Here is a 27,387-nt window from a genome sequence, read left to right on the forward strand (position 1 = left end):
GAAAGGGCCTAGATGCAACAGCACCCAGTAACACTAAGCATGCCTACAGTCTAGATCTTGGTTTCTAAATACCAATCCCCACTAAAAGAAACCAGGACTCGCTGGGAAAATGGCTGATTCCAGGTCAGAGGCAGGGGAAATGCAAGGTGGGCCTGGAACATCTTTTTGTGCCAGGAAGTAGGGAAATGTTCAAAGAACGATGGGGGCGAGTCAAAAGGACACAGCTGTATCTGTAAGAGTCTAGTATCCAGAATATATAAAGAACTCTTACAATTATGCAGTAAGACAAATAATTTTAAAGTGGGCAAAGGATATGAATAGACATCTCTCCTAAGAAGCTATGTAAATAGCCAATAACAACATGAAAAGATGCTCAACATCATTAGTCACTAAGGTACCATTTCACTCACTAGGATAACTATAGTTAAACAAACAAAAAACTCCCAGAAAACAAGTGTTGGCCAAGATATGGAGAAAGAACATTATACATTGCTAGCAGGAACATAAAATGGTTCAGTTGCTATGGAAAAGTTTGGTGATTTTCTGCTAAAATAGAATTATCATATGACCCAGCACTTCCACTTCTAGGTATCTGCCAAAAGAACATATGTTTACACAAAAACTTATATATGAATGTTCACAGCAGCCTCATTCATAATAACAATTGGAAATAACCCAAATATACATCAACAGATGAATGGATAAACTAAATATGGTTTTCCATGCAGTGGGACATTATTCAGCTACAAAAAGGAATGAAGCACTGACACAATGCTACAACATGGATGAACCTAGAAAACATGCTAAATGAAAGAAGCCAGATACAAAAAGGCCACATATTGTATGATTCCACTTATGTAAAATATCCAGAATAGGCAAATCCATAGACAGAAAGATTCGTGGTTGCTAGGAATGGTGGGAGGGAAGAAATGGGACTAATAGGTATGGAGTTTCTTTTTGGGGTGATGGAAATGCTCTGGAATTTGATGGTGGCAATGGGTGCACAACAGAGTGAATATACATACTAAAAACCCCTGAAATGAACTTTTTTTTTTTGCAGTCCGCGGGCCCCTCACCGCTGCGGCCCCTCCCGTCCCGGAGCACAGGCTCTGGACACGCAGGCCCAGCGGCCACGGCCCACGGGCCTAACCGCTCCACAGCATGCAAGATCCTCCCGGACCAGGGCACGAACCCGCATCCCCTGCATAGGCAGGCGGACCCTCAACCACTGCGCCACCAGGGAAGCCCTGAAATGAACAGTTTAAAATGATGAATTTTATATTGTGAATTGTATCTCAATAAAAGGGAAAAAAAAGGGGCTTCCCTGGTGGCGCAGTGGTTGAGAACCTGCCTGCCAATGCAGGGGACACGGGTTCGAGCCCTGGTCTGGGAAGATCCCACATGCCGCAGAGCAACTAGGCCCATGAGCCACAACTACTGAGCCTGTGCGTCTGGAGCCTGTGCTCAGCAACAAGAGAGGCCGCGATAGTGAGAGGCCTGCACACTGCAATGAAGAGTGGCCCCCGCTTGCCACAACTAGAGAAAGCCCTTGCACAGAAACGAAGACCCAACACAGCCAAAAATAAATAAATAATAAAAATAAAGGAATTCCCTTAAAAAAATTTTTTTTTAAAAAAGGGAAAAAAAGGACACAACTGGTTGAAGAGGCTCCCACTCATCAAATCTGGAACAATTTGAGCATTAAAAATTATGAGTTATTAGATTATAACACTTTGAATTAAAAAAACAAAACTGTAAATTCATAGTGAAAATAACTACCCAAAAAGGGTAGAGGAAAGAAAACTCTTCTTTATAGATGAATGCCAGCTAATACATGTAGGGGAATGATGGGATAAGAAAATTACCATTTAAGAACTCCTAATGTGGTAACTGATTTAGGTAAGATCATCAGTGGATGTCATAAAAATGATGTGTAAAAAGGTGGCTGAAATCCAACATCTTCAATGGTATCACCCCACTTTGATAGATATAGGGGACACTACCTTAAACAAGGCATCGAACCCAGCATCACCAATACAGGGACAACCTGATGTGCAATACTGGAACATACACAATCTCACTTATAGCATTCTTACAAAAAATGTTTAACCTAAATGAAATCATGAGGAAACAATAAGACAAATCCAGATTGTGGGATATTCTATAAGACAACTGGCCTGGACTCAGCTAATATATTTAGGGGTGAAATGCCCTGGTGTTTAAAACTTATTTTAAATGACTCAGGGGGAAAAAAGTATACGTGTGTGTATTGAGACAGATATAGGGAAGGAGGGAGGGAGGAAGAGAGGGACAGAGAAAGCAAATATGGCAAAAAGTTAGTAACTGGTGAATCTATGTAAAAGAACATGGGTATTCAATATATCCTCTTCCAACTTTTCTGTAGGTTTACAATTTTTCAAAATAAAAAGTTGGGGAGAAAAGCTGTGTAATAAATCAGCTTTAAGGAACAGAAAATTCAACATGCTTAAAGTGTAATAATCAGAAACACAATTCATCTCTAATATAAAGTGTCCGATTTTCTTAAACATACTTTACTGTTGCCCATTTCAGCAGGTGAGAAGCATTATGGTACAGCTGCTCTGAAATTCCTCTATGAATCCTCAAGGCTTCTAAATTAGTTAAGTGAAAATTTCTTACCCAATTCAGATAATCAAAAACTTATCTAATAGACAAGAAAATATGTTGGACAACTCACACCCCTTGCACTTTACTTACAGCCTGGAACTCCACATATATCAAAATATGGTTTTAGAATATTCTTTAACAGAATTTCTGATAATTTCAAATGAGAGAGGTATACATTTTTAGCTACATGGTAGATACCTTATATGACTAGCAGACAATTCAGTGTATCTCCAGTGGGATGATTTATCATAAAGAAAGTCACCAAAAATTGTAAGCAGTCTGGATTCGTGTTTATTGAAGCCAGTAATTAGAGACATCTTCTTTTCCAGCACTAGAAAGCAAGGTTCCACATGACTGCATACTGCATCTGGACAGAGCCACACCCCTGGACTAAGGCTGGTGGGGGAATAATCTGCAGTCCTAATTTTAAGTTAAAAACACCAATAAACCTAGTATAGAGACAACAGTGAACTTTCACATACAGCATCAACATTGTTAAGGTCATGATGTACAGAGCAGTCACTTTCAACTTTGTTAAACTAATAAAACACATCTTCAGTTTAAATACTGGTTTAAAAATGCCAATCCAAAAAAAAAAAGTGCAAACAAAATTAAATAATTCTAGCAGCATACCCGTTGCATTTTTAGGAAAGACCAATTCATGGCCTTTATCGTGGCCTTATCTTCAAGGTTGGGCTTATTTCTTTGATTTTTCCATTTTAAAGACAAACAGCAGATGTAACCACTACAATGTACATAAATAGTCATAAAATTATCTTTAACAGTCTACCATACAAGTGTATTCTGCAAATGAAATGAATTTTACTTTAAAAAGTAAAGGCTGTTTATTGTTTGGCCTTTGGTTCCAATGCATGAAAATCCCAAAATAACAAAAAATATGCTCCCTCCTCCCACCCCCCCTAAAAAGAACCCTGCAGCTCCCCAAAGTTGGTAGACTTTGGCAACCACTGAGCACATGACACTATACATCAGTTTCTTCTGATCCTAGGAGTATCCACTTGTTATGAGAAACTAAAGTGATCTCCAAGAAACCTTCCTTCACAAGACAGGTGTCTTAGCATTTCTTCGGTTTTAGTACATTTTATATTGACACAAAAAGTGCTTATCAGTTTAAATGATAAAAAATAAACAAAAAGTAAAGTTTTGCATTAAAATTTAAAATCACACTGTATCCCTCTTAGGCATGTGCCGTTCGAAGAATTCTTTCTTATTTCTGAGGTCACTCATTTTGTGCTCCCTGCCCCTGCCAGCTGCTATGGAGGGATTAAGTGACCCCATCATTCGTGTGGCCACAAGCTGTTTGGCATCTATTGGTCATTACACCACAACCATCATTCCAAGTCAGTTTACTGTCATTACCTGGAAAATCTGGTAACTGGAAGCCAGAATACATTAAAAAAAAAAAAAACTGAATTAAAAAGGGGGGAAAAAAGTGTATTTTCAACAATAAGACTGGCACAAGAAACACATTTTTATGTTTGTCAGAAAGGCAAGTAAATACTCAGCTTTCTCCTTAACAGTGTTCAGACCTTTACAGAAAAGCAACTCAAGACAGTCTTAGAGTCTTGTTATATAACATACGATATTAAGTTATGTCCAGTATGGTTAGTGGTCAGTCAAATCTGGTATGTAAAAGTAATGACATTAGGGAAGTTATGCTTAGACACAGTACAACAAACATTCATATAAAAAAAGTAAATTCCACATAAGTGAACTGTAGTTTTTCCCTTGATTTGACAACAAACATTTTATATATTAAATTAATGGTAGTGTTTGCATTTTAATGTTCTGTGTCATGTATAAAATTAAAAGTGCCATTTTAAATCCATAGAAGTCACTTCCAGGATGATGGTGTGGCATGACAATGTGCATGAATTTGCCCTAAATGGAGACACTTGAAACACTTATTTCCATAAGAAAAAAATGCTACAGTTTATGAAAAACATAAAACAAGAGAAATTTCCATTTTCAATATAAAACATTCACACTTATTTGTCCATCTGATAGCACTGATGAGACCAGGGAGCTAGGACAAAACCCTTTTGCATCAAAGGAACTCCACGAAGGTTTCCAATGACCATAAGGCAGGGACTGGTGTAAGCCAATTAACTGGAGTGTATTTACATTGAAAATCTCCTTCAAACTTTCTGTAGCACACTGCATTATGGTAAAATGAGAGGTTGGTCACCCATTCTCTACTAGTAGGCCAGCCTGTGGTAGTTAAAAAAAAAATTTTTTTTAAAAACAAAGCAGAAGCTATTTAGAAAACACAATTCAAAGTAAACTAAATTTGTAACTGCTGACTTTAAACATACCCCACAGTGACTGCCCCACGACACACACGCGTGGAGCCCAACACCTCCCACAAGGACATGGCCTGGGCTAAGCACGTGAGTCCTGGGCAGCTGCCATCTTCCCCACCCCCATACCGGCTCCACCTGACTCAGGCATCCCCACACTTAACACATCTTTCATAAGTTAAAGATGCATTCAGAACAAGTCCAATTCCCATTTTGCTTAGTGTTTAGTTTGGAAATGCTTCTGATTTTAAGTCTTAAAAATGATTATTCGACTTCTACTGAACACACAGTATTTACTAACACTGCTCATCTCCTCCTCCTCCACTTCCTGCAACATTCAGCTTCCCTACCAACACTTCTCTCATTCCTCCTTTCAGTCTTTCTCTTTCCTGGACTTTCTGCTACTTAATCTGCTTCCCAAGAACAAGTGAATCTGTTAACATGCAACTGGTCAGACTAGCCACCATCTGATCAATGACTTCCTGGTCTCATTGGCTCCACCCTGAAAGTAAGTGGGCCCTCTTTCTCTCCATCTACCTTCCCCTCCCCAAGAAGCCCAGCTGCACTTGCTGCCCATGAGAGAGCCACATGCCTGAGAGTCCAAGGGTTATCCTTCACAAAGGGGTCTGACACATAACCTTCCTAAAGGTGCATTTCACACTCGGACAAGCCAATGAAGTATTTTTTTTTTTTTAAGTTCATCTCCCCTGCCCCAAAAAACTGATAGCATGTGCCATATCAGAAAAATCCTGGTCTTAGAGCAGATCAATATAGTTATTTGGTCATTTTACATATGCACTTTTTAAGGAGGATCAGGCTTCATTTTCTGTTGAAGAGTTTGTTACCATGGAGTCTGGTTTTCGAGTCATTCTATCCAGTTCTTCCTGAACATTTGTCAACACAGTCTTTTGTCCTTTAAAGAAAAAAAAAAAGCAGCAGTGATGAGAGAAGAAAAAAAAATTTTTTTTAAGTAACATTTAAAATTATACAGATTTCAAAAAAACCCTATACAGATTTCTATAATCATTTTTGGTGATAATAACTCCAATAAGAATGAGGAAAGTCTTTTTTCATTGCAATGATTATAAGGAGACAGACTCTAATTCAGCCCTTCTTAATTCCAAATGCCACAGGTCTGGGCTCCCCAACTACATTACTGCCCCCTGCCTGGGGATGCCTTTGTGCCAAACACAAAGGCCTTTCTGAAAACCCTCTCACCCCTATGCTCTCTCATCACCATCTTCCTAGAGGTGGTATTTGAGTTTCTGGCATGCAGCAAACGACTTTCTGTACCTCAGACAGAACAGGTGTTTATGTTTTGTTACTAATTACAACTGATTCACATGGATATCCTGGAACACCATATTTCAATAAGAATATAAGACTAAGGTTGGCCATTTCGATACAGCACAAAGTTGGTGCACATACTTTTTGTTGTTGAACATTAACTGGGGCCTAGAAGTGACCCCTATTTCCTCCCAGGGAATACCAGTTTATAGCCTGGGCCAACAGATCAGACAGATTCTGAGTCTTCAAGAACTCCAGAGCACCTGAAAGCACAGGCTGACCTGACGATGGAGTGATTTCTTGAGGGTTTCCTTTGATTGGAAAACATCAATTAAGGAAAATACTCTATTAATATTACTTATAGCCAATGGAAAATTAAAACCCTTTGGAAATGGCCTCAAGCTTTCTGGGAAAATCTGTAATTCCCAAGGAACCTGTTTCTTTTGTTTCAGAGACCAAAAAGACATAGACTTGCCCTATGTGCCCACATGGAAGAACAGACGGGTGGGCTGTCACAGAGATGTCTATGTGTGACAAGGGTGGGGAGCTTCATGGAGGAGAAAATGACGACCCTCCAGTGAGACAGTGAGGGTTCACAGGCAGCTGACGGCAAGACTGGAGGCAGTAGAGTGAGCAAAATCCTTGTAAAGCAACGCAGAATATTAAAGACTAAATAAAATGTCAATGGTACACTCTAGACCATGACTTCCAATGGACAGAACTTCTACACCTGGCCCATGTACTGGGCTGACCAAAAAGTTCGTTACGTAAGATGTTACAGAAAAACCCGAACGAACTTTTTGGCCAGCCCAATATTTAGGATCTACCTCAACTCAGCCAACAGTCAGTTCTTGAGAACCTGAATATACATAAATCCCACCTTAAATGTACCAAGAAACATGCATGGTAATAAGGTAATCCTACTGTAAAGTATACTGCTCAGTGTAAGGTGGTAATCTGTTCAGAACATCAAGGGGTCCGCAGGTCAGTGAAAGCAGACACTCCTGTCCACCACCCCACCTTCCAGCACTCCTTGATCACAAGGGTCCTAAGTCTTTGGGGGCCCTTCAGTACCTGACTTCTTGGCTGTGCCCTGCACCCCACCAGCACCAGGACTTCCAGGAGAGCCTGTTTTTTTACTCAACAGACTATTGAAGAAGCTGGCCAACACCCCTTCACTTGCTGCATTATCTAAGGAAACATTAAGAAAAAAAGCATCACACAAACTGAATGACCCAATTAAACAGCAACAAACTATTTTTCAGCTTGGAATTATCCATTTGTGGTTATGATCTTCCTGGGATACTGAGCAGATTCATTCACTATGATGCCTTATACATTGCCACTGCTAAGGCTGATTATGTGTTAGCATAATTAATAAGTGGAAACCTGTTTAGATTTCCCACCTGTTCAGAGGCATAATAGATAACCTGTGCTCCATATCATCTCCCTGTCCATGAGGCAGTGTTTTTCAAAGTTTTATAAGCCCGTAACGTTCCAAAGCTGCTGTGAAAAGTTCTCATTCAGAATAGAAGACAGTCATCGAACATGCAAGAACTAAATATAATTTGAGGGTTTTACAGCCAACATCTTGGGGTGTTATTAAGTCACTGGGGTAAGGGCTACTTAAACTAGTAAGTAACTGAGCTTGACAAAACAAGTGACAATTCATAAATGGTAATAATATAAACCTAATAAGCAACAAAACCGAGAACTCAAAATACACATTTTAAAGTGACTTCTTATGCTGTATTCTTCTCTGAATATAGAGGCCTAACCAAGGTCTTAAACAAAGCCAGGTGCAAGGGCCACCAATTCCAACAAAGGAAGAGGCCTTGGTCTCTGCCAACCATGAACTCCCTCTCTCAGAGAGAGGAAGTGGGAAGCAGCCCTTCTTGGGAAAGAAAACAGCTCAGCTGCCTTGAGTCTCCACCTTCCAAACCCAGCTACTCAGCCCCTAAAGTAGGAACGAGGCCTAGGACTAAACCACTCTCCAAAGAGACAGGATACATACTTTTGATGTTTGGGTCCGGCTTCTTTACTGATGTGCCTGGGGAGGCACTAGGCACGCTGGCTGGCCCTCCCCGGCCCTGGGTTCTTGGAGAGCCAGAGGGTCCTCTTGCAGGGGATTCCTAAGTCCAAAACCAGCCCAAGTCACACACAGGCATAAAAATAACAGAAGGTACATATTCCAAAAATGAAGACATGCTTCTGCAGGGTATTTTTCACAGTCTAGGGAGAAGGGTGGCAGGAATGGGAGTTTGTGCCCAGCTCAGTCCCTTTTTTAGATCCCAATTTCTCCTGAGAGAAGAGATACCAAGATAACAAAACCCGTTCACTCTAATTCCCAGAGCTGTATTCCTTCATTAGACATTTTCTGAGTTCCTACCATGTTCCTGGCCCTGGGCTTTTAGAGGGACCAAATTCCCTCCGAATATACAAAAGCTCACACAAATGTAAGCTCTCACAAATAATGGTATAAAGTTTGAAGACATGACATTGGGTCTTGACCCTCTGTTTAGTTTAAGGTACTCACGGAGGCTCTCGTGGGTGTGGCTGGCTGCTTGGCAAGGAGTGACTGCAAAGAGAGGGACACACCGATCATTAACCAAGGCCTGCAGAGTGTACTGAAGGTCCGGAGAAACACTTCCAAGTATTCCACTAGAGGGCACCATTAACAACAACCAAGTCAGAGGTTCTACACTATAAATGCAAAATATTTAAATTGAGCAATTTGGTATATGGTAAACAAAAAATATTCCCAGTAACCAGTTTTGAAACTAAAGAAGCAATGAGAGCACAAAAGGAAAAGTTGGTAAAAAAAAAAAACACATCAACACCCCCTGCTGACCTGCCTGCATCATCAGGCAAACCCGTGATGTGTCTAACACCACTCTCAGTGAAACAGAAAGGTGGGACTGGGTCTGCATTCTGAACTGTCAGCTTGGGTTTACTCTCCTCACCTACACAATGTGTATATCAGCTCACCTGCCTTCACACACAGGGCTCTGTGGGACTATGTGAACTAACGGAAGTGAGGTCAGGGCGTCCGGTAAACTGTCAACATGGGAAATACTACGCCAGAAAATCTACATTTGCAGACAGAGCAGGTACTTAATAAGATACTAAACCTATCACTGTAGGAGAATCTGCAAGGCAGGAAGAGGATCCCCTGAGGGGCCCCCTACCCTGTACCAATCCTAGAAATGGGAGAGAACAAGAACTGGTGGCAACCCCTTTGTCCCTGCAAGCTCTTTGTGATACCCCCACTTCATGCCAGGGAGCTGGTTTCATTCATGAGAAGGCCTCTGCTCTGGCCTCACTGGTCTTCTTACCTGCTGCTTCATTAGGAACACCTGCTCATCCTCCGCTGCCAACTCTTTGTCGTGGACCAGCTGTGAAGTGAAGTGACACACTCATTTGTGGTCATAGACCAAGAACACCCCCAACTACTTGTCAAAATTCATGCTGAAAGGAGAATCTTGTGCTCATGTCTCAACATGGGTTTGGGGAGTCCCTGCGGAGACTGCAGAGGTCAAGTCTTTCTAGCCTGGCAAAGACCCTGTTCCAAGACCAGCCTTGGCATATGGCCAAATGACATTTTTAAGTCTGGCAGGTTCTAAACAATACCTCCCAGATCCGGGTCTGCAGGTGATCACAGGAGCAAGTGGGATCTACTAACAGTAATCCAGAGGCAGCAGTGGCAGTCCATCACTCATGCTGTGCCACCCAGAGCCAATTACATAACACGATTTCATCTAAAGACTTTTTTTAAAAGGCCCTTGGATTATTTCTTTTTACCCCCCCAAATGGTTCAATGTGTAAGACTTGTTTCTTTATGTTTCTTTTCCCATGAAAAAAACCTACAACTATTTCTTTTTTTTTTTTTGGTGGTTGAGGGGGGAGGCCACGCTGAGCAGCTTGTGGGATCTTAGTTCCCTGACCAGGGATCGAACCCAGTCACTCGGCAGTGAAAGCGCAGAGTCCCAACCACTGAGCCGCTGGGGAATTCCCCACCTGCAACTCTTAAAGTGATTGATTTTGGTACCTTTCTCACAGGAGGTTTCACAATAAAGTCTTCATATGCATCTTCCGGCTTCACAGTTGTGAAATTTTCATGTAAAATAGCTATTTTCTTTTCATTGTCCCAGCCTGCAGGTCTAAAGGCAAAGACACAGAGACTGACTTGCTTTTTCTGGGACTGCCTTATGGAATACTCAGCACACCGGGTTAGAGAGGACTCCTGGCTGAGATCCTTTCCCACAAGTTCTGGTCTGCAGTTGCTGGGCCGGCTTGTAGCTTTTGGCAGACAAGCCAATATTCACTGCAAGTGTAGTCCATCAGCTCAACCTCACAGGTCCTGCTCCATACTGAGTTCATGAGGCCCAAGGCCTAAGGAGCCAGAGCGAGATCTTACTGACTATACATGCTGACCCACAGGAAGTGTTCAGAGCTTTTCCACAACTCTGCTGAGAAGAACAAGGACACAATGGGGCCCTTTTCTGACAGAGTGGAGAATACAGAGCAACACATAGGATAGAGCTCAGGATAGGGCTGTTTCTCTGGGCTTTGGTATGAAGACACCCCTGTGAGCTGTTTCTCTGAGAACTCTTCTGACAACAGTTTTCTTATGGATTGGTTAATTTTACTGATGTGTGAATATGTACCCTGGAGCCAAGGGGAGTAGCAGGACCTGCACTATCCTGGGCCTCAAACCAGAGGGACACAAGTTCTTGAGGATCCTATGTGGGAGCTGCCCAGCTTGACATCGCAGGGCAGGATGGCACCCAGGTTCCATTAAGCTAAGCTGCAGCCTAGGATAAGGAACAATTGTAAAATGCCCTATATGACATACTTTTATCTAGAAGCTCTAAAAGATGGCAACTGATTGTTCCCACAGGCTTCTCATTCTCCATCCAACTCCTGCTCCACAGCTCTAGAACCAAGAAGGTGCTTAGCCAGGGCTCTCCACCCCAATGGCTCCGACGACTTCACTGGCTCCCCAACAGGCAACTACCAACAGGACCAAAGGTGCAAAGGGACAGAGCATGACCAAGATACTGCCATGACCTGTGTCACCTTCAGAAGCTCTGAGCTTCTTCTCCACTCCAGACCAGCCCTGAACACATCCAGTCTCCCTGATCCTCCCTCTCCTCAGGATCACAAGTGATTTGGGTACTGACTGACTCCAAAAGCATACCACTCACTGAGAGCTTGTGGCTTTGGTGCTGGCCTGACTGCTCTAGACAACAATTCTCTAAAATCAGTCTAAGTCTCTTGTCTGCTGTCTGGGAAGAGCCCAAGTGAGGCTCTCCCTAAATGTTGAGGAGGCAGCCTATTCGGTCCCGAGAGCTCTCAGCTTTCACACCTTCAGTCTTCTCCCAGACTCTCCCACCCTTCCACTCCTTCTGGCCTGCCTGGGACGCACCACTCACCCTCCCAGCATTACTCCTCTGCTCTCCCTGCCACATTGTCTCTACTACCCCAGTACTGCCCTACCCCTCCTCGGCTGTGTGTGTCCATTAAAGTGCCATGTGCAGGGACCACATCTCATTCATTTCTGCCCTCAGCATAGAACCTGGTCTCCGAGGAAGTGCTCAGTATTTGTTGAACGAACTGTAATTCTTTCTTAAGAGGATATCTAAGCCTAAAAGCATGATACTAGCACAAGTCCTCTCAGGGACCACACCTTCAACATTTACTTATGCATGAACAACACCCACCATTCTCCACTGAGAGAATGACACAAATTAGGACTAACAGGTATCCAAGTCTCTGCCCAGGACAATCAGCCCCAGTGGTTGCTCAAATGTGAAACACCAGAAACACAACAGGCGTTCAGTACAGCCAAAGCCCAAGCTGATGGGATGCGAAGGAGGGCGTAGGCAGTCATCCCTGCCAATGGATGCCAATAAACCAGATGCTTCAACGGAAAACGTTCAGAATCCTCAAAGCACCAATTCCCTATACTGCAACTCCCTCACTCAGCCGGTATTCTACCAGAGTTGACAGTAAGTGGCAAAAATGTTTTAGCAACTTGCTCTCAATGAAGAAAGGCAGCACCCCTAACCTCACTCCACCCAGTTCCCCCAGACTGGAAGCAGAATGGCAACTAATCTGGAAAAGAGCAGAGATGGAAAGGTGGGTGTATATATCCCCCGTGAGGTCCAACTCCAAGCACTTTGCCCCAAGGTAGTATAAAGCTGGCTGTATAAGAGAGAGACAGAGCCATCTTACTTGGAAGGACAGAATGTAAAGAGCAAATGTACCAGGAAGAGAAGCGTTTGAAAGCATCACCTATAAAGAACTCACATAAAAACTGCTTCCTTTTCCACAACTAAGGCAGGCGTGGTAAAGTGGAAACCATATGTTTTATGAACTATGTACTTATACAACAAGTCGAGGTTTTTCTCTTCCTTCACTGATGTGTAAATCAAGGCCGCTCCATCTAATCAATCTGCTTAAGGAAAACCAATTCACTGCAAGAGGAGACAAAAGCAAATACATACAAGCACAATCCTCAAAGTACTAGTCACAGGATACTCAGTTTTTGATCAACACACAATTAATAGAAAGTGTTAAAATGTTAAGAACTAAAAAGGTAATAGTAGCAGAAGAAGCAGGTCAAAAGCATAAAGCATGTTGATGATAGCGGGCCACGTAGTTCATTTCTGAACATGTAAACTGTTGTCTTCTGACCCATCAGGTTGCGTCCCAGTCAACTTAATGGTTCTGAGGGTAGCCCAGGAAAACCCTCAGCATATCCAGGGTACACAGATTCTTTCCTAGACAGATGCCCACATGTGATCAAGTTGGTCATTAAGCATACAAGAGTTGGGTACCTACATGTTATTGGCACCCTCCACTGAGCTGGACAAGCTTAAGAGCCCAAAGGAAGTAGTGGAGGCCACCCTTACCCTCCCCCGCCCAGGATGTGGGATGATGGCACCAACTGCTATTGGATTTTTACAGAAACAAGACTCAAAAGTCTGCTGACACAGCACCTCTCTCACGGACAGCACAAAACATAAACATAAAGGAAACCCTGTAGCAGCCAAAACACTATCATGTTGGATAATTAACCTCTTCTGTAAAAAAAGCAAAGTTTAAAAATATTTCCAAGATATGATAAAAATAATTTGCAATAAAAGTATCACATATCAGCTTTCTTCTTAATACAAAAGCCTATCAAATGTACACCATTAAAAATAAAAAGTAATCAAAAATAGGCAAAAATTATTAAGTCTCAAATTCCAACACAGTAAACTTTTAGAAAGTAAAATGATGTATACCACGGGTTCCCAACCCCGGGTCCACAGACCAGTATTGGTCCTCAGCCTGTTAGGAACCGGGCCACAAAGCAGGAGGTGAGTGGTGGGCAAGTGAGTGAAGTTTCATCTGCCGCTCCCCATCGCTCGCATTACTGCCTGAACCCTCCCCTGCCCCCCATGGTCCGTGGAAAAACTGTCTTCCACGAAACCGGTCTCTGGTGCCCAAAAGGTTGGGGACCGCTGATGTACACAATTTCACCCTGGCAAAAAACTATTCTGGATTCAGGAAGTACTTTATCTCTTTGAAGATGCCCCATCTGGAGGAAGCCTGGATTAGCACACACAGAAGGGAGCCTGTGCCCCTGGGCCCCAACACAGCGCCCCAAGGATACACTGGAGGCAGAACCTCCGTAGGTGTGACTGGATGAAGTCAAAGTGCTCGTCCCTGTAATCATGCTCCTTCTCCAGGACACTCACTGCATCACACTGCAGGTAAGATAGAAAGAGAAAGGAGTCATCTTTTTGCCTCTCTGCCTGCTAAGGATGGGAACACTGTCTTTGTTAGTAATAAAGTATCATGGCTTCAAAGGCGGCGGCCATGGGACTTCCCTGGTGGTGCAATGGTTAAGACTCCGCGCTCCCAATGCAGGGGGCCCGGGTTCAATCTCTGGTCAGGGAAATAGATCGTACATTCATGCTGCAACTAAGAGTTTGCATGCCACAACTAAGGAGCCCGCCAACCACAACTAAGATCCAGAGCAACCAAAATAAATAAATTAATTTTTAAAAAAAAAAAAGGCGGCAGCCACAGCCCAAAGTCCAAGCATTATTTAAATAAATAGACAAGAGTGAAAAGCCACTGGAGATTCTTCTTTCATCCTGGGCCTCGGTTTCCACATCTATAAAGTAGGGATATGATAGCCCTGATCACCTCACAGTTGCTCTAAGCATCAAACAAGGTCACATCAAGAAACAGGCCCACTGGACATGGCTGTGCACTGCACACTCCACAGGGCTCCATTCTCACAGAATATGATGTGAATGGCACATGCTGCAGTTGGGCAACCTAGTGGCTCTGACTAGGATCAAAGAACTTTTGAAACCCCCCATTTTTTTGTTTGTTCTTTATTGGATTTTTTTTCTTAACGCATTTTATTTGCTGCACTGCCAAACCCAGCCAAGCGTACAATTCCCTGGCACACACCTTTGTGCACACCACCAACACTGGGATCCCCAGGTTATGAGTCAGCACGTTGTTACCAAGAGGCAGGGCAACATTTTCTTCATCAGGACCTGAGGTCAGAGGCCCTCTTCTCTGTGGGGAACCTTGACAACCTTCCTCAGGCTCAACATAGTCTTGAAAATCTTTCACAACTACAGGTGAAAAAGAAAAAGAAAATTACACACACACACACAATAAAAAATGCACATGCCAGCTTTAGAAAACTGAAGCAGGTAGTAATAAGCACAAAACATAAAGAGTTGTGACAAACTTCCTAACTGCATCTGACTTAACTGCAATATTAGGGATTTAGGGATGGTGATAGAAAACCGCAATTCTGACATTTTCAGTCAGTCTGAGCAGTATAACTTCAGAGCAGTAAAGATATTCCCCCGGTCATCTTTAATTGTATCTAACTCTTAACAATTAAACAGGTTTTTAAAAACTCCTAAGGCTTCAATAGTTCCTACTATGAAAAACAAAACAAAACACTTTTTTTGGACCACGCTGCAAGGCTTGCAGGATCTTAGTCCCGCTACCAGGGATTGAACCCAGGCCATGGCAGTGAAAGAGCCAAGTCCTAATCACTGGACCACCAGGGAATTCCCAACACTTTTCCTATATATTTTACATTTTCAAATATTAGGATAGTCGAACTGTGTTACTTCAACAGACGCGACCACTAGAATACGTTACAACTTATAAAACTCCTCAGAGTTCTCATCAGAACCACCTGAATTACCAAGAACATGCTGTTTCCATACAGCTGAGGTGCGTCCGTGCTAAAGAGCGAGGCTGGACTTACCAGCACCATCTGCATCTCATCATCCTCACTCTTGTGGACTCAGTTTCATCTTTAGGAGATCCTGAGCCACATGTGTCACGGACCTGTTCCTGCCTAACACAATAAGGGGTGAGTGATATAACATCTACTTCTTGGCACTATTTTGGCCATGGGTGCAACCCCACAGGAGGGCCTTCAAGCTGAGTGGTCCATGGTCTTGGTTAAGGCAAGTAAACACAAAGTCCACAGACCTGCACCTTTTCCTGGGTGCTTCAAGGTTATATGTCAGGCCAGAGAACAAGGACATGGTGATTAAAGCTACTTCGAGCCGGCAGCTCTACTCTTCTACACACAACATGACTAAAGGACCAAAAGGACTTTTACTCTCATCCACAACATGCTCACTGAGGAAAACACAGACAACTAGATTAAAGAGAATCTAGAGAAAAGTGCAGGTACTCTTCTTCAACCACAGAACAGGTTTCGAATATTTTAAAACAGCGAGTCCTCATTTACAAAGACTTTAGGTTATTGTTATATAAGCTTCTGGAATTATCTGGGAGCACAATATCTTTCATATAATACTGGGAAAAAACCACTGCCTAAACCCTAAAGCACAGATATAACATTTCATCTCTACAACTTCTCTTTAATTAAGCTCATTCATATAATTTCATTGCCAATATAAATAATCTACTCATGGGACTTCCCTGGAAGTCCAGTGGTTAAGACTCCATGCTTCCAATGCAGGGGGCGCAGGTTCAATCCCTGGTCAGGGAACTAGGATCCTGCATGCCGCGTGGCCAAAAACAAAAAAAAACGCACAAAAACAATCTACTCAAGAGATTTTTTTTTTTAACCATCAGTGCAGTTTATCTCTTCAGATTCAATAAATGAATACTCAAGAGATCTTTACTGCATTGCACTTTGGACAAAAACAGAGAAGCATTTTCTGATGACTGTTGAAGGCTCTTAAGAAATCAAAGGCTCCCACATTTTCTCTCTCTTTTTTTTTTTTAAATCTGCTTTACTTTAGCTTTATGGAGCCAAGATTGACACACAAGAAACTGCGCATGTTTAAAATGTAAATCTTATTTTTTTTTTTCTTTCTGGCATGGCTCACGGCTTGCAGGATCTTAGTTCTCCGACAGGGATTGAATCCGGGCCACGGCAGTGAGAGCCTGGAATCCTAACCACTAGGCCACCAGAGGACTCCCTAAATTTGGTATTTTTGACATATGAATACACTCATGAGTCAGTACCACAATCAAGACAGTGCATTCGGGGGCTTCCCTGGTGGCGCAGTGGTTGAGAGTCCACCTGCCGATGCAGGGGACATGGGTTCGTGCCGCGGCCCGGGAGGATCCCACATGCCGCGGAGCGGCTGGGCCCATGAGCCATGGCCGCTGAGCCTGCGCGTCCGGAGCCTGTGCTCCGCAACGGGAGAGGCCACGACAGTGAGAGGCCCGCGTACCGCAAAAAAAAAAAAAAAGACAGTGCATTTATCTATCACCCCCAGAAGTTTCCTTGTACCTTTTGGTAATCTATCTTCCCCACCTGTCCTCAACACCATCCCTAACTCCAGGCAACCACTGATCTGCTTTTTTTTTCCAATACAGATTAGTTTGCATTTTCTAGAGTTATAAATGTAATTTATATGTATGTAATTAATTTACATATGTAATTACATTTAAAATATAAATATAATTGAGAATATGTACTCTTTTTAGTCTTCCCACATTTTCTCTTTAAAAGCATTTTAACAAATCTTCAAGTCAATGAAAAATACAATGGCTTAACTGTCTGGGTAATATCTATAATTGCCCAAGGTCACGTGAGGCACTCAACCGGGCTTCCAAGACAGTGAGCATGGCAGAGCCTGGAACAGGTTACAGGTAAGCTAAGTGACTGTGGGAAGGAAGGCAGGGATGGGGCAGCTCCAGCAGTCTGCTCCACGAACCTCCACTACCCAGCATGCTGTATAAACTCTGCTGTATTCTACACAGGCCATGATATGAAAATGGTTGGGAAACCCTGGGCTAGGCTATTCTCTGAAGGAATGACTGAATTATGGCTATCCAAAAACAGTAGGAAACGCACATGTGTTTTTAATAACTCAGCATTTTAGAAAATAAGCTGGAAGGCAGAGCAAATATTCATAACGGGGGTGGTGAAAAGGAATGATAAAAACATAGTGAGGACTGTGTAATTTGGATAATAAAATGTGCATTTCCCTTAGGGTACACACATACCACAGTATTAGCAGTTTCTCTCTAGGTGGTGGGATGGCCAGTATTTCACAGCAGGGGCCATCAGCCCACCAGGGGCTCCCCTTTAGCATCAGATGGGAGTGGCTATGGGAAGGAGACTGCAGAGTGCCGCCTCTTTCTCTTCTTTTCCCTCCTACCTCATTGATCACCCGTTAGTTCCACAGTTCTGAGAAGACCCAAGAGACTGCACCTAATCTTTTTCCTCTACTTGATAAGCAACTGAAACCCCAGACACAAAGCAGGAAAGACAAGACTAACCTACACACAAGCACCACCTTCTGGCAGCTTTAGGAGTTGCTCTGCCCTCCCCCTCAGACAAACCCTGCAGCCAAGCAGCTGCCACAGATTCAGGACCACTGAGGAACTTAATCCAGAAAGAGACTGGCTGGCCATGGAGCACTTTCCAAACTCAGCAGATTGGAGACTGGTGTTGGATCAGAAAGCAGGTTGGGTGACAGCCCTTTGCTCATTCAATACAATACCTAGAGTCCAATTAATCTGGAAAGTGGGAGTCCTCTAAGCAAGAGGATGGCCAACCACTTTATTAAAATGTAACCTAAAACTAGCACTAACAAAGGCACTCCTTCAACGGGTAACAGAAAGGCGTGAGTACCATTCCAAACACCTCAGAGGAAAAGTGGTGAACACACGAGAGGCTCTCAGAAGGTTAGCCAGAGCCATGAGGCACGGTTGTGGTTCCAGCAATCGCCAGCCGCCCTCCAGTGTCCTCTCCTCTTCCTCCTTACAACCAAACCGAGCACTGATACTTAGAACACACGGCCCCACAGACTACATTTCCTTAGGAAATGTCTCCTTAGGAAGACAGCAGGCACACACCCTTCAGCCCTTCTTTGCGTTTCCTCCATCCTGCTGCCTGCAACACAGATGTGAAGGCTGGAGCTCTGGTTGCCAAGAGGAAGAGAACCACACCCTAAAGATGACAAAGCAGTAAGTACAAAGGAGCCAGGGTCCTTGACTTGTCTTCCTCAAGATGCTTTCCAGGCCTGAACTGCCTCTGGATTTCATTCACAGGAGAGAGAAATAAAACCCAGTCTTGTTTAGGCCACTGTTATTTTGGGCTTGTGTCACAAAGCAGCTCAATCTAATCCTAAGCAACACAGACATCAATGACCAAGACCACAAAATAAATTCAGTGTGTCATGGGAGCACAAGCTCCCCAGGAGCGGGCACCTTGTCTGCTGTATGTATCCCCAATGCCTTGAACAGATCTGGCACCAGGCAGACAGTCTCCCTATTTGGGAAAGAAAAACATCCTTGGCTCAATCTCTTCCTTTTTTTGTTTTAACAAATCTTTACAAGGTTATAACTCTAGGAAAACAGGTTCAGAAACTGAAATCTCCTGTGCATTAACCCACTAGTCTGGGTACGATGGTAAATGCGTAGCGAAAGGAGAACAGCTCTTCAGGCTCTGATCTATTCTCAGAAGTTGTCTTTAGGGTCTCTATTTCAGGGGAAAAATAGGCTTTATCTAGAAAGGTCAGTGTTTGAGGACAGATGTGCTGAGCTGCATAACAATCACTGCAGCACACGTGGGTGTCCCAGGAAACACACATGCACACAGTAAACTAAAGAATTCTATGTTAAACTCCCTGTTTTAGCTAATGTAGTCAGGAGCAAGTGAAGTTATGACAGGAAGACACACAGCAAGAAATCTCATTTGAAAAGCACATCAAAATTTCTGAACCCTTCTGCCAGTACGTTTGAAGATCCTGTGTGCCATGCTCCAGAAGCCCTCATTAATTCACTAAAGGGAATGATGTCATCCCGTGGAAATAAGCCAGGCTAAGCCAAGACTGCCCTGGCCAAGACAGCACTGCTGATGCCACAGCTCCAGCCCCTGCCCCTCCCATTTCCCTGGCAAGTGAACAGAAGCTGATGTAACTGCACAGAAGCAACGAAAAGGAAAAACAAGCTTCTGAACCACATTAAGGAAAACAAAACAAAACAAAAAGAACTTCCTTTAAAGTTCTCTGTTCTCAAAAGGGCTTGGATGCCTTGAGTCTTAAAATATCCTTTCATTTTAATGGAAAAAAAAAGAATTTCTTATTTCTAACTAAAATCATATTTGCTGGATCCCCAAAGGAACTAAGGTAGGAACTCAAAGATTTATCTTTTGTGGGTCTTCCTTTAAACGTGTCAACAAGAGGGTCCATAGGACCTCAATGGAAATACAGGGAAATGGACTCAAGCTGCAGAGATCCCAGTAAATCTCTACACCCACTGATACTAACTCAGCAGACCACGAGTTAACAGAACAGCAAAAAGACTCACAGAACTGATCACATTTTGGGGGTGAAGGAAGAACCCTTATTATAAAAGAGAACCAATGAAAATAATAAGGAATACTGATTTACTTTCTTCAACTGTGACAGCTGAGATAAAGACTGCTTTGAAGACTTTCTGACTACTGAATCTACAAAAGCAAATCTGAAATAAATGGTGCAAACAAAACACAAACACTCTGTAAGGGAAGCTTTGCAGCCTCTTGACACTGTGAAAAGGAAGGTGGCTGGAACCATCCAAAAAGATGAGTGAATTTTCCAATTAAGAAAATCCTGTTTTACTTACACTTCCGTTCCAGCTCCCTCATTTCTTCTGGTGGAATTTTCATTTTATCAATGTGCTCACGTAAAACACTAGCCCATTTCTGTAGAGATTCCATCATAGTCCAAGGCCTAGACATGTCTGCAACAAAAATCACCAGGGTCTCCGGCAAGAATTCAGCAGAAACTGCAAATTTCAGCAGACCTTTGTGATACAAGTCTCCATCCAGAATCCACACATTGCAGCGTGTGTGATCTAAGAAAAGAAGTGAAGCTAAGTTACTGACAATGACCATCAGCACAGCTCAAAGAGCCACATAAGGAAGAACTTAAAGGTGACAGCCACAGAATTCCACACAGAACAGAGACAGAAATCCTAACCAGAAAAGGGTCCAAGTGCTCAGTGGACAGCAACTCTTCATCAAGGTGCCTTGTGAACTGTTTAAACTATAAAATTTTTTAACAACCATAATATACTGTGTCCACATCCAAAAAGATTCCAGCAATGTTTGAGGAGTAAAGAGTGAAGGACATTTTATCTTTCAATAAGAATCAAAAGATACTAATAAAAGCTACAAATGTTCCCCGGACGACTGTGCCATAGTCTAAATAATCCATTCTTCTAAGATATCAGCAATCTGTGAGGCAGCAAGCTGTGCCGAAGAGCCTGTGGTTAAACAAGCTCTTCTTGTGTCAGTCACACTAAACAGTGTGCTCACATACCACAAAGGGTGCCAAAGAGACAGGACCTTTGTATTTAAATGCCAAGATAAACTCATTACTTATATAAACTGAGATATGAATTACGGGGTGCCTGATAATATTAAGGAATTACACTTATTTTTGATATGATAATATGATTATTTTTTTTAAATCCTAATCTTTTAGACATACATATGGAAGTAGTTACAGATAAAAAGATATAATGTCTGAAATTTGTTTTAATAATCAAATGTGGAGTGAAAAGAGAAGAGGGTGAGAATACAGCTGAAATAAAATTGACCTAGAACTTTTAACCTGAAGGCAGGTGACAGATATATTGGGGTTCATCAAAATGGTCTATGCTTTTATGTAGTTTTGTTTTCCACAGTAAAGTTAAAAACATATACAGACAAATGTGCAAGTGCTGACATTTAATGAAGCATGTGATTCTAAAATTATATCTGGAAGATCAAACTGTAGAAGATAGTTCTCCAAATTAATAACATACTTTTTAAAAAATTTTAGACATGTTTTTGAGAATTTTTTTTAATAAAAGCACCATGAGGGAGAAATCCTACTATCAAAAATATCATTTCATTAATTTCTTCCCCAATAAATTGCAACTTACCCTTTAAAAACCTGTCTTCTGTTAGCTACCTTTTTTTGGGTATAATCAATTCACTAACATGCTGTGAAAAATTTTATATTCATGACTTTATTTCAACAGTACAACAAAGGTATCTACATCTAGCTATACTTTCAACACTCTAATGCATTTCAGATAGCGGTTTTGATTTGGATTCTACGAATGCCTTCAAAAATACTGCACTGTTGGGACTTCCCTGTCGGTCCAGTGGTTAAGACTCTGTGCTCCCAACGCAGGGGACACGGGTTCGATCTCTCGTTGGGAAACTAAGCTCCCGCATGCTGAACGACGTGGCCAAAATACAAACAAACAAACAAACTGTACCTGAAGTCTACAGATTTTAATGTCTGCCCCTCACCAGACACGGTTCTTTTTTTTAGCCTTTCTTCCCACTGCCCACTACATATAACTCACCCATGTGCATGGAATTACACATACCACATGTGGCATTAAATGGATGCCCCCAACCCTTAAGTCAGAGGTCCTTTGACATGCCATGTCCTACCACAAAACAAGGACAAGCCAGAACCTATTTTCTCTACCTGGGTGATTCCTTGCAAAATGTATATTTATAACCTAGTCACACCACACAATAAAAAATACTGGGGCTAAAAGATGTTTAATTAACCAAAAGTAAGGGCAACTCTTTCATCAAAGAGGAACTTGCAAGTAGGCAGCTTAAAAAAAATCCCATAAATGCAGAGATCTAAGTTTTTAAGGCAACCTTAAGGAATCTGAAATAAAAATTAACATGTATTTTAACTCAAAGGTAAGTGAATATAGTTACTTTGATCCTTGGCATGAAATATGTTTATGCCCCTTTGAAACAAGCAGCTATAGCAATGTCAGAGTATCTACACCATGTTTCATATACTTTCAAAAGGGTACTAGACCTACCACCTGTCTCAAGCACTCAGCTACACTTGACACATGCCACCTCTCATTCTGTCAACCTACAAACTGGTACCATTGCCCAATACTACAAATAAGGAAACTGAGGTGTAGAGTGGTTAAGTCAGTCACAACTAGTAACTACCGGAGTGGATTCTGAACCAGTTCTGCCTGGCTCCAAAGCCCAAGTTCTTTCCACAATAATCATCAAAGACAGGAAGCAAAACACTCAGACATATGAGGCCCCCTAGCCCAGCTCGGTGACCCCTGAGTCCCAACCCTACCTACACAAACTCCGGTGGGCCTAGGTGGGCACTGGAAAGCCTCTGCTCTCCTTACACAAGGAGAGCCCTTAACACCAGGTCTACCTCCTACCTTTCTTTCACATCCTTCAGAGAATGTGCAGTATGGCAAAGGAAGCCAGGGAAGAAGGAGCAGGAATAAAATCTTGGGGTTCTAAGGTGACTACTAAGTTAAGATTAAAGGGTTTTTCCCCTCTATTTAAATGATTCTTGGATCTCGAAGAATTAAGGTGCAAGGAAGGACCTGGGTTCAGCTTCTTCATTTTAGCAATAAGGAAATGGGGAACCAGAGGTGGTGGGGTTTGCCCCCTTATATAATCACCCCTACATCATGGTCCTTATTGTACAAATGGGTAAACGCAATTTTAAGAAAGTAATTTAATGAAGATATTTCATCCTTACACGGTAACTTTTCTACAAATAAAAAAATCTAGGCATTAATAATTATTTACTTTAGAGCCATCCAAGATCTAACACAAAGCCTAAAATTTTACAAAGGAGGTATTACTGACTAGTGGTAACCAAAAACCATTATTCCAATCCAACTCACAATCGTACTTATCACAATTTTAAATGATATCTAATCCTTATAATAGGGCTTACCACGCACTTTTTTTTTTTTTTTACCATGCACTTTTAACCATCCCAATTACCCAGAAGGTAGAAAACGATTATTATCCACATTCTAGACGTGAGAAATTAAGAGAACATTATTACCTCTGAGCCTCTATTCTCTCCACTGGGGGAAAAAACAAAACAAAACAAAACAAAAACACACAAGCAATCAGCATTTCTACACTGTCACAAAAAGACTCAAAACTCTCTTGTGAATATCTGTTAAGCTTTTATACTCTAAACCACATCAATTTCAGATTCTCCACTAAAACCAGGCAGAGTAACAATGGTGCCCAGATCAGTCTGCCAAGTGTTTCTCTCATAGAAAAGTCCAAAGCACTTAAAAACTTTTGGTTTCTTAATAAATTTTATCTATCTATCTATCTATGGCCATGCTGGGTCTTCGTTGCTGCACGCGGGCTTTCTCTACTTGTGGCGAGCAGGCGGCTGCTCTTCATTGCGGTGCACTGGTTTCTCATTGTGGTGGCTTCTCCTGTTGTAGAGCACGGGCTTTAGGCGCGCGGGCTTCAGTAGTTGTGGTGCACGGGCTTAGCTGCTCTGCGGCATGTGGGAGCTTACTGGACCAGGGCTCGAACCCGTGTCCCCTGCGTTGGCAGGTGGATTCTTAACCACTGAGCCACCAGGGAAGTCCAAAAACTTCTCAGTTTCTTACTTTCATGTGCATTTGAAACTTTACCCTCAGTCTCTCCTCTTAAGTAAGGGCTACCCAGAGCAGCAGGTAACAGGCCCATTCCCCATTTTGCTATCATACTCTGTAAAGAAAAATAGGTAAAGTCCTACAAAGAGATACACTTCATCTATTCCCCTGTGACTAATTCTCTTAGCCCTAAAGAGAAAATTGAGAATGTCTGGGCATGTTGCAGGAGTGGCAACCGAGGAGTCAGAGACTTGCATGGATCAATGCTTCACTCACCATCTCGGTCCTCGTCGTGGACACTGAGGTAGAGATACTCTAGGCCTCTTCCTTTTTTGCCATGCTCAGCTCCTTGAAGTTTAGTCATGAGGGTTGTTTTACCAGAACCATCTTCACCTATAAGTGATGCACGTAAGACAAAGCGTACCGCTTATTCTAGGCAAGGATGGGGAGTCTGGACATTCACACAAGGAACTTTCATGTAGAGCTTGCTATTGAGGTCTCACCTGTATTCATAAACAAAGTAGGACCTGCTGTAAGAGTGGTCAGGGTGGGGAGAGGTGATAAAGGTGGCAATTTCCAAGATCTAAAATGACAATCTACTGCAGTCATCCTTACCTCACAAGGAAAGGAAGAAGGCAGGCCCGCAGGCCCTACCTATAATTTATAAGACACGCATCTGGAAAAGTGAAAGTAAAAGGAGGGGCTAGTTTCTCACAAAATAAACTTTTACCATAAGGAAAGCAAGAAATCTTCAGAATATAATTAACCTTAAAACCTAGGGACTCTGAACTGAAAAAGTCTGATCCTGCCTCATAATCATAAAGAATGAAGCTGTTATTCACCTTTGATTTTAGTACATTTCTTTCATAAGCACCCTGAAGACTAGGAAACTGATGAAAATAATTACAGACCTAAGCAAAACTCTTAAGCACTGCCTTAGTAATGACCAAGCGCCTCCTCATCCCCCTCCACCCAGCTAACAACTCTCCCTCCCTCCAAAAGAAACCTTAAACATCAGCAAGAGCCACCACCAAAACACACTACTAAGCACCCCTGGGATTTAGTAATATGGAATTACAGAACATGAGAACTGAAAGGCATCCCACAGGTCCAAGTCCTCCTTTCCACCGCCAATGCCACTACCTTACTCAGGCCCTCCACATCCCATCTGGACACGGTGAGCACTCAGCCTGACTTCAGTACCTGCTCATTTTGAGCCACCTGCCACTCTGCTGCCAGCACCCCCTTTCTAAACACACATCTGGTGCCCTTGATCCCCCAATTCGTGATGACCTCTAAGGGTCTTCTGTTACCCGCTGCAGTGGTCATCAACTAAAGACCAGCCACTCACCTCAAAAACAGTGGGAAAACCACCCTCACGGTGATTCCCGTGAGAATCAGAGGATGGAGGTAAAATAAAAGGCCCTTGAGAATCGGGTGCCTTCAGGAAAAAGCATCGACTCTTCAGCCTTCCACCATCTGCCTCGAACTTACCTCATCAGACACCTTCCACAAGGAGGCTGTGGTAACTTCCAACACCCCCGCCTCGCCTTGTCACCCCTGTATTCCTCCAAACACTAACCCTCTGGGCCCCTACACGTTAACACCTACCCTTCAAAACACCTAACTCCAAACAGCAACAAGCCATATGATGTGCCCCAAATCATCTGTCTATACCCAACATGGTGTAGTGCAATCACCAACACATCTATCTGTGTCTCACTAAACTGACATTCTTGTGTAGTGTCTGAGGAATGTCTGTGCTGTCCCAGTGCCCAAACCGACAGTAAACGACCCACTCAACAAATGGGTCTGCTGTATAAATGAACCCAGCCAAACTCCCTTACTTGTATGAGGAAAGGAGACCAGAGACGCTGAGAGACCTAACCCAGGTAACCCAGCAGTGAAGGCTAAAATAATGTAGGAAAAGTCCCTGGGGAGGACTCCAAGACCTGCTGTCCTTTGCAGCGCCCCTCCCACCGTGCACCGCTCATCAAGCTAGCGAAATGGCTCCTGTGGCATCTCCCCACAGCCCGATGACCCCCAGTCACCTCGTTTGCCCGCCTCCTCCGCTAACTTCATCTACTCCCTCCCCTCTCTACGCCCGCAGTTCGGTGAACTTCGAGGCTATGAGCGCAGGAAGTCAGGGACATTTAAAGCAAAGCTGATGTTGCGGCCAAAAGACTATGGAATGTGCCGACGAGCCCTTGCCAGCATCCCTGGGCTCTCGAAAAGGGGCAACGTCCTGACCTCGGCCGTGGTGGACTTGGCCACTCTCAGGCTGTCCAGCCAGGGTCTCCAGGCTCTCCCGGGCAGGAGGCAGGGGAGAGGAAGGCTGGCACCAGTGAGAGGGCGCCCGCCTCGCCCACCCCAGCTCCCCGGGCAACGCCCCGCCACCGGCGCTCACCGAAAACCAGGATGTTCTTGCCGGACGGCAGCTTGGACCTGGCGCGGGTGGACACCTCGCTCAGGATCGAGGACCTGTGGGGACAATGGCACAGCGGTCGGCCCTGGGGCCAGCCTGAACCTGACTGGCCCGCGACGGCCCGTTAAGTCTGTCCGACGGTCCGGCCCGGCCCGGCCAGCCCAGCCCGGCCGCCTCGCGGTCTCACCATAGGCTCTGGCCCTCCTCCTCCTCAGTGGTCAGGTCGCCGGCGGTCGCCACCGCGGGCCCGTTAGGGCCCAGCAGCAGCTTCTTCTCCACCCCCACCGGCGCCATCTTGCCAACTGCAGCCACAAAGAGGGCCCTCCCCCGGGCCCGCCGAGGACCCGCGAGGACCCCGCCGGCCCGCCCGCGCCTGCCGCGCCCCCAGCCGCCCGCCCCGCAGGGTCCGCGCCGCCCGCCGCGTTCCGCCGGGCTTGCGATGTCCGCGGCTCCCGCAGGGTCTTGAGGCCAACGCGGTGGCGGGAGGTGGGCGGCAGTCAGGCGGCCGCCGGGGCAGCCCTGCTCGGGGAGGCGGCGGCGCGAGCGGGAGCCACCCGGGTGGAGGGCGCGCTAGCGGCCTCTGCCGGCCGAGGGGCGCAAAGACACCCGTTCCCGGTCCTCGGTCAGCTGGCCGCTCCAGCTGCGCCGTCTTGGGCCGAGGCACCCGACGGACTGAAGCGAAAAGCTCAGGCCTTGGGATGAGATCAGTACAGGATATCTCACTAAATCTTGTCTAACTCTTACGGGTGAGGAACTTGAAGCTCATAAATCTTGAGAAACCTG

General features: G+C 43.9%; 1 protein-coding gene across 1 annotated transcript; it reads right to left on the reverse strand.

Annotated features, from left to right (window-relative positions):
* Positions 1-2,914: 2,914 nt before the first annotated feature.
* DYNC1LI2 (dynein cytoplasmic 1 light intermediate chain 2) lies at positions 2,915-26,914 on the reverse strand. The gene is made up of 13 exons (XM_082676239.1): positions 26,792-26,914; positions 26,587-26,660; positions 24,456-24,572; positions 20,391-20,621; positions 14,730-14,899; positions 13,918-14,011; positions 12,567-12,702; positions 10,303-10,414; positions 9,590-9,649; positions 8,791-8,832; positions 8,269-8,386; positions 7,329-7,445; positions 2,915-5,880 (listed from the first exon to the last, which is right to left on the reverse strand). Exons 1-13 carry the CDS (start codon positions 26,896-26,898, stop codon positions 5,780-5,782), a joined length of 1,479 nt encoding a protein of 492 aa, XP_082532365.1. The 5' UTR covers positions 26,899-26,914; the 3' UTR covers positions 2,915-5,779.
* Between the last annotated feature and the right edge of the window lie 473 nt (positions 26,915-27,387).

Source organism: Grampus griseus (assembly GCF_964374135.1).
Source record: "Grampus griseus genome assembly, chromosome: 19".
Classification (NCBI taxonomy): domain Eukaryota; kingdom Metazoa; phylum Chordata; class Mammalia; order Artiodactyla; family Delphinidae; genus Grampus; species Grampus griseus.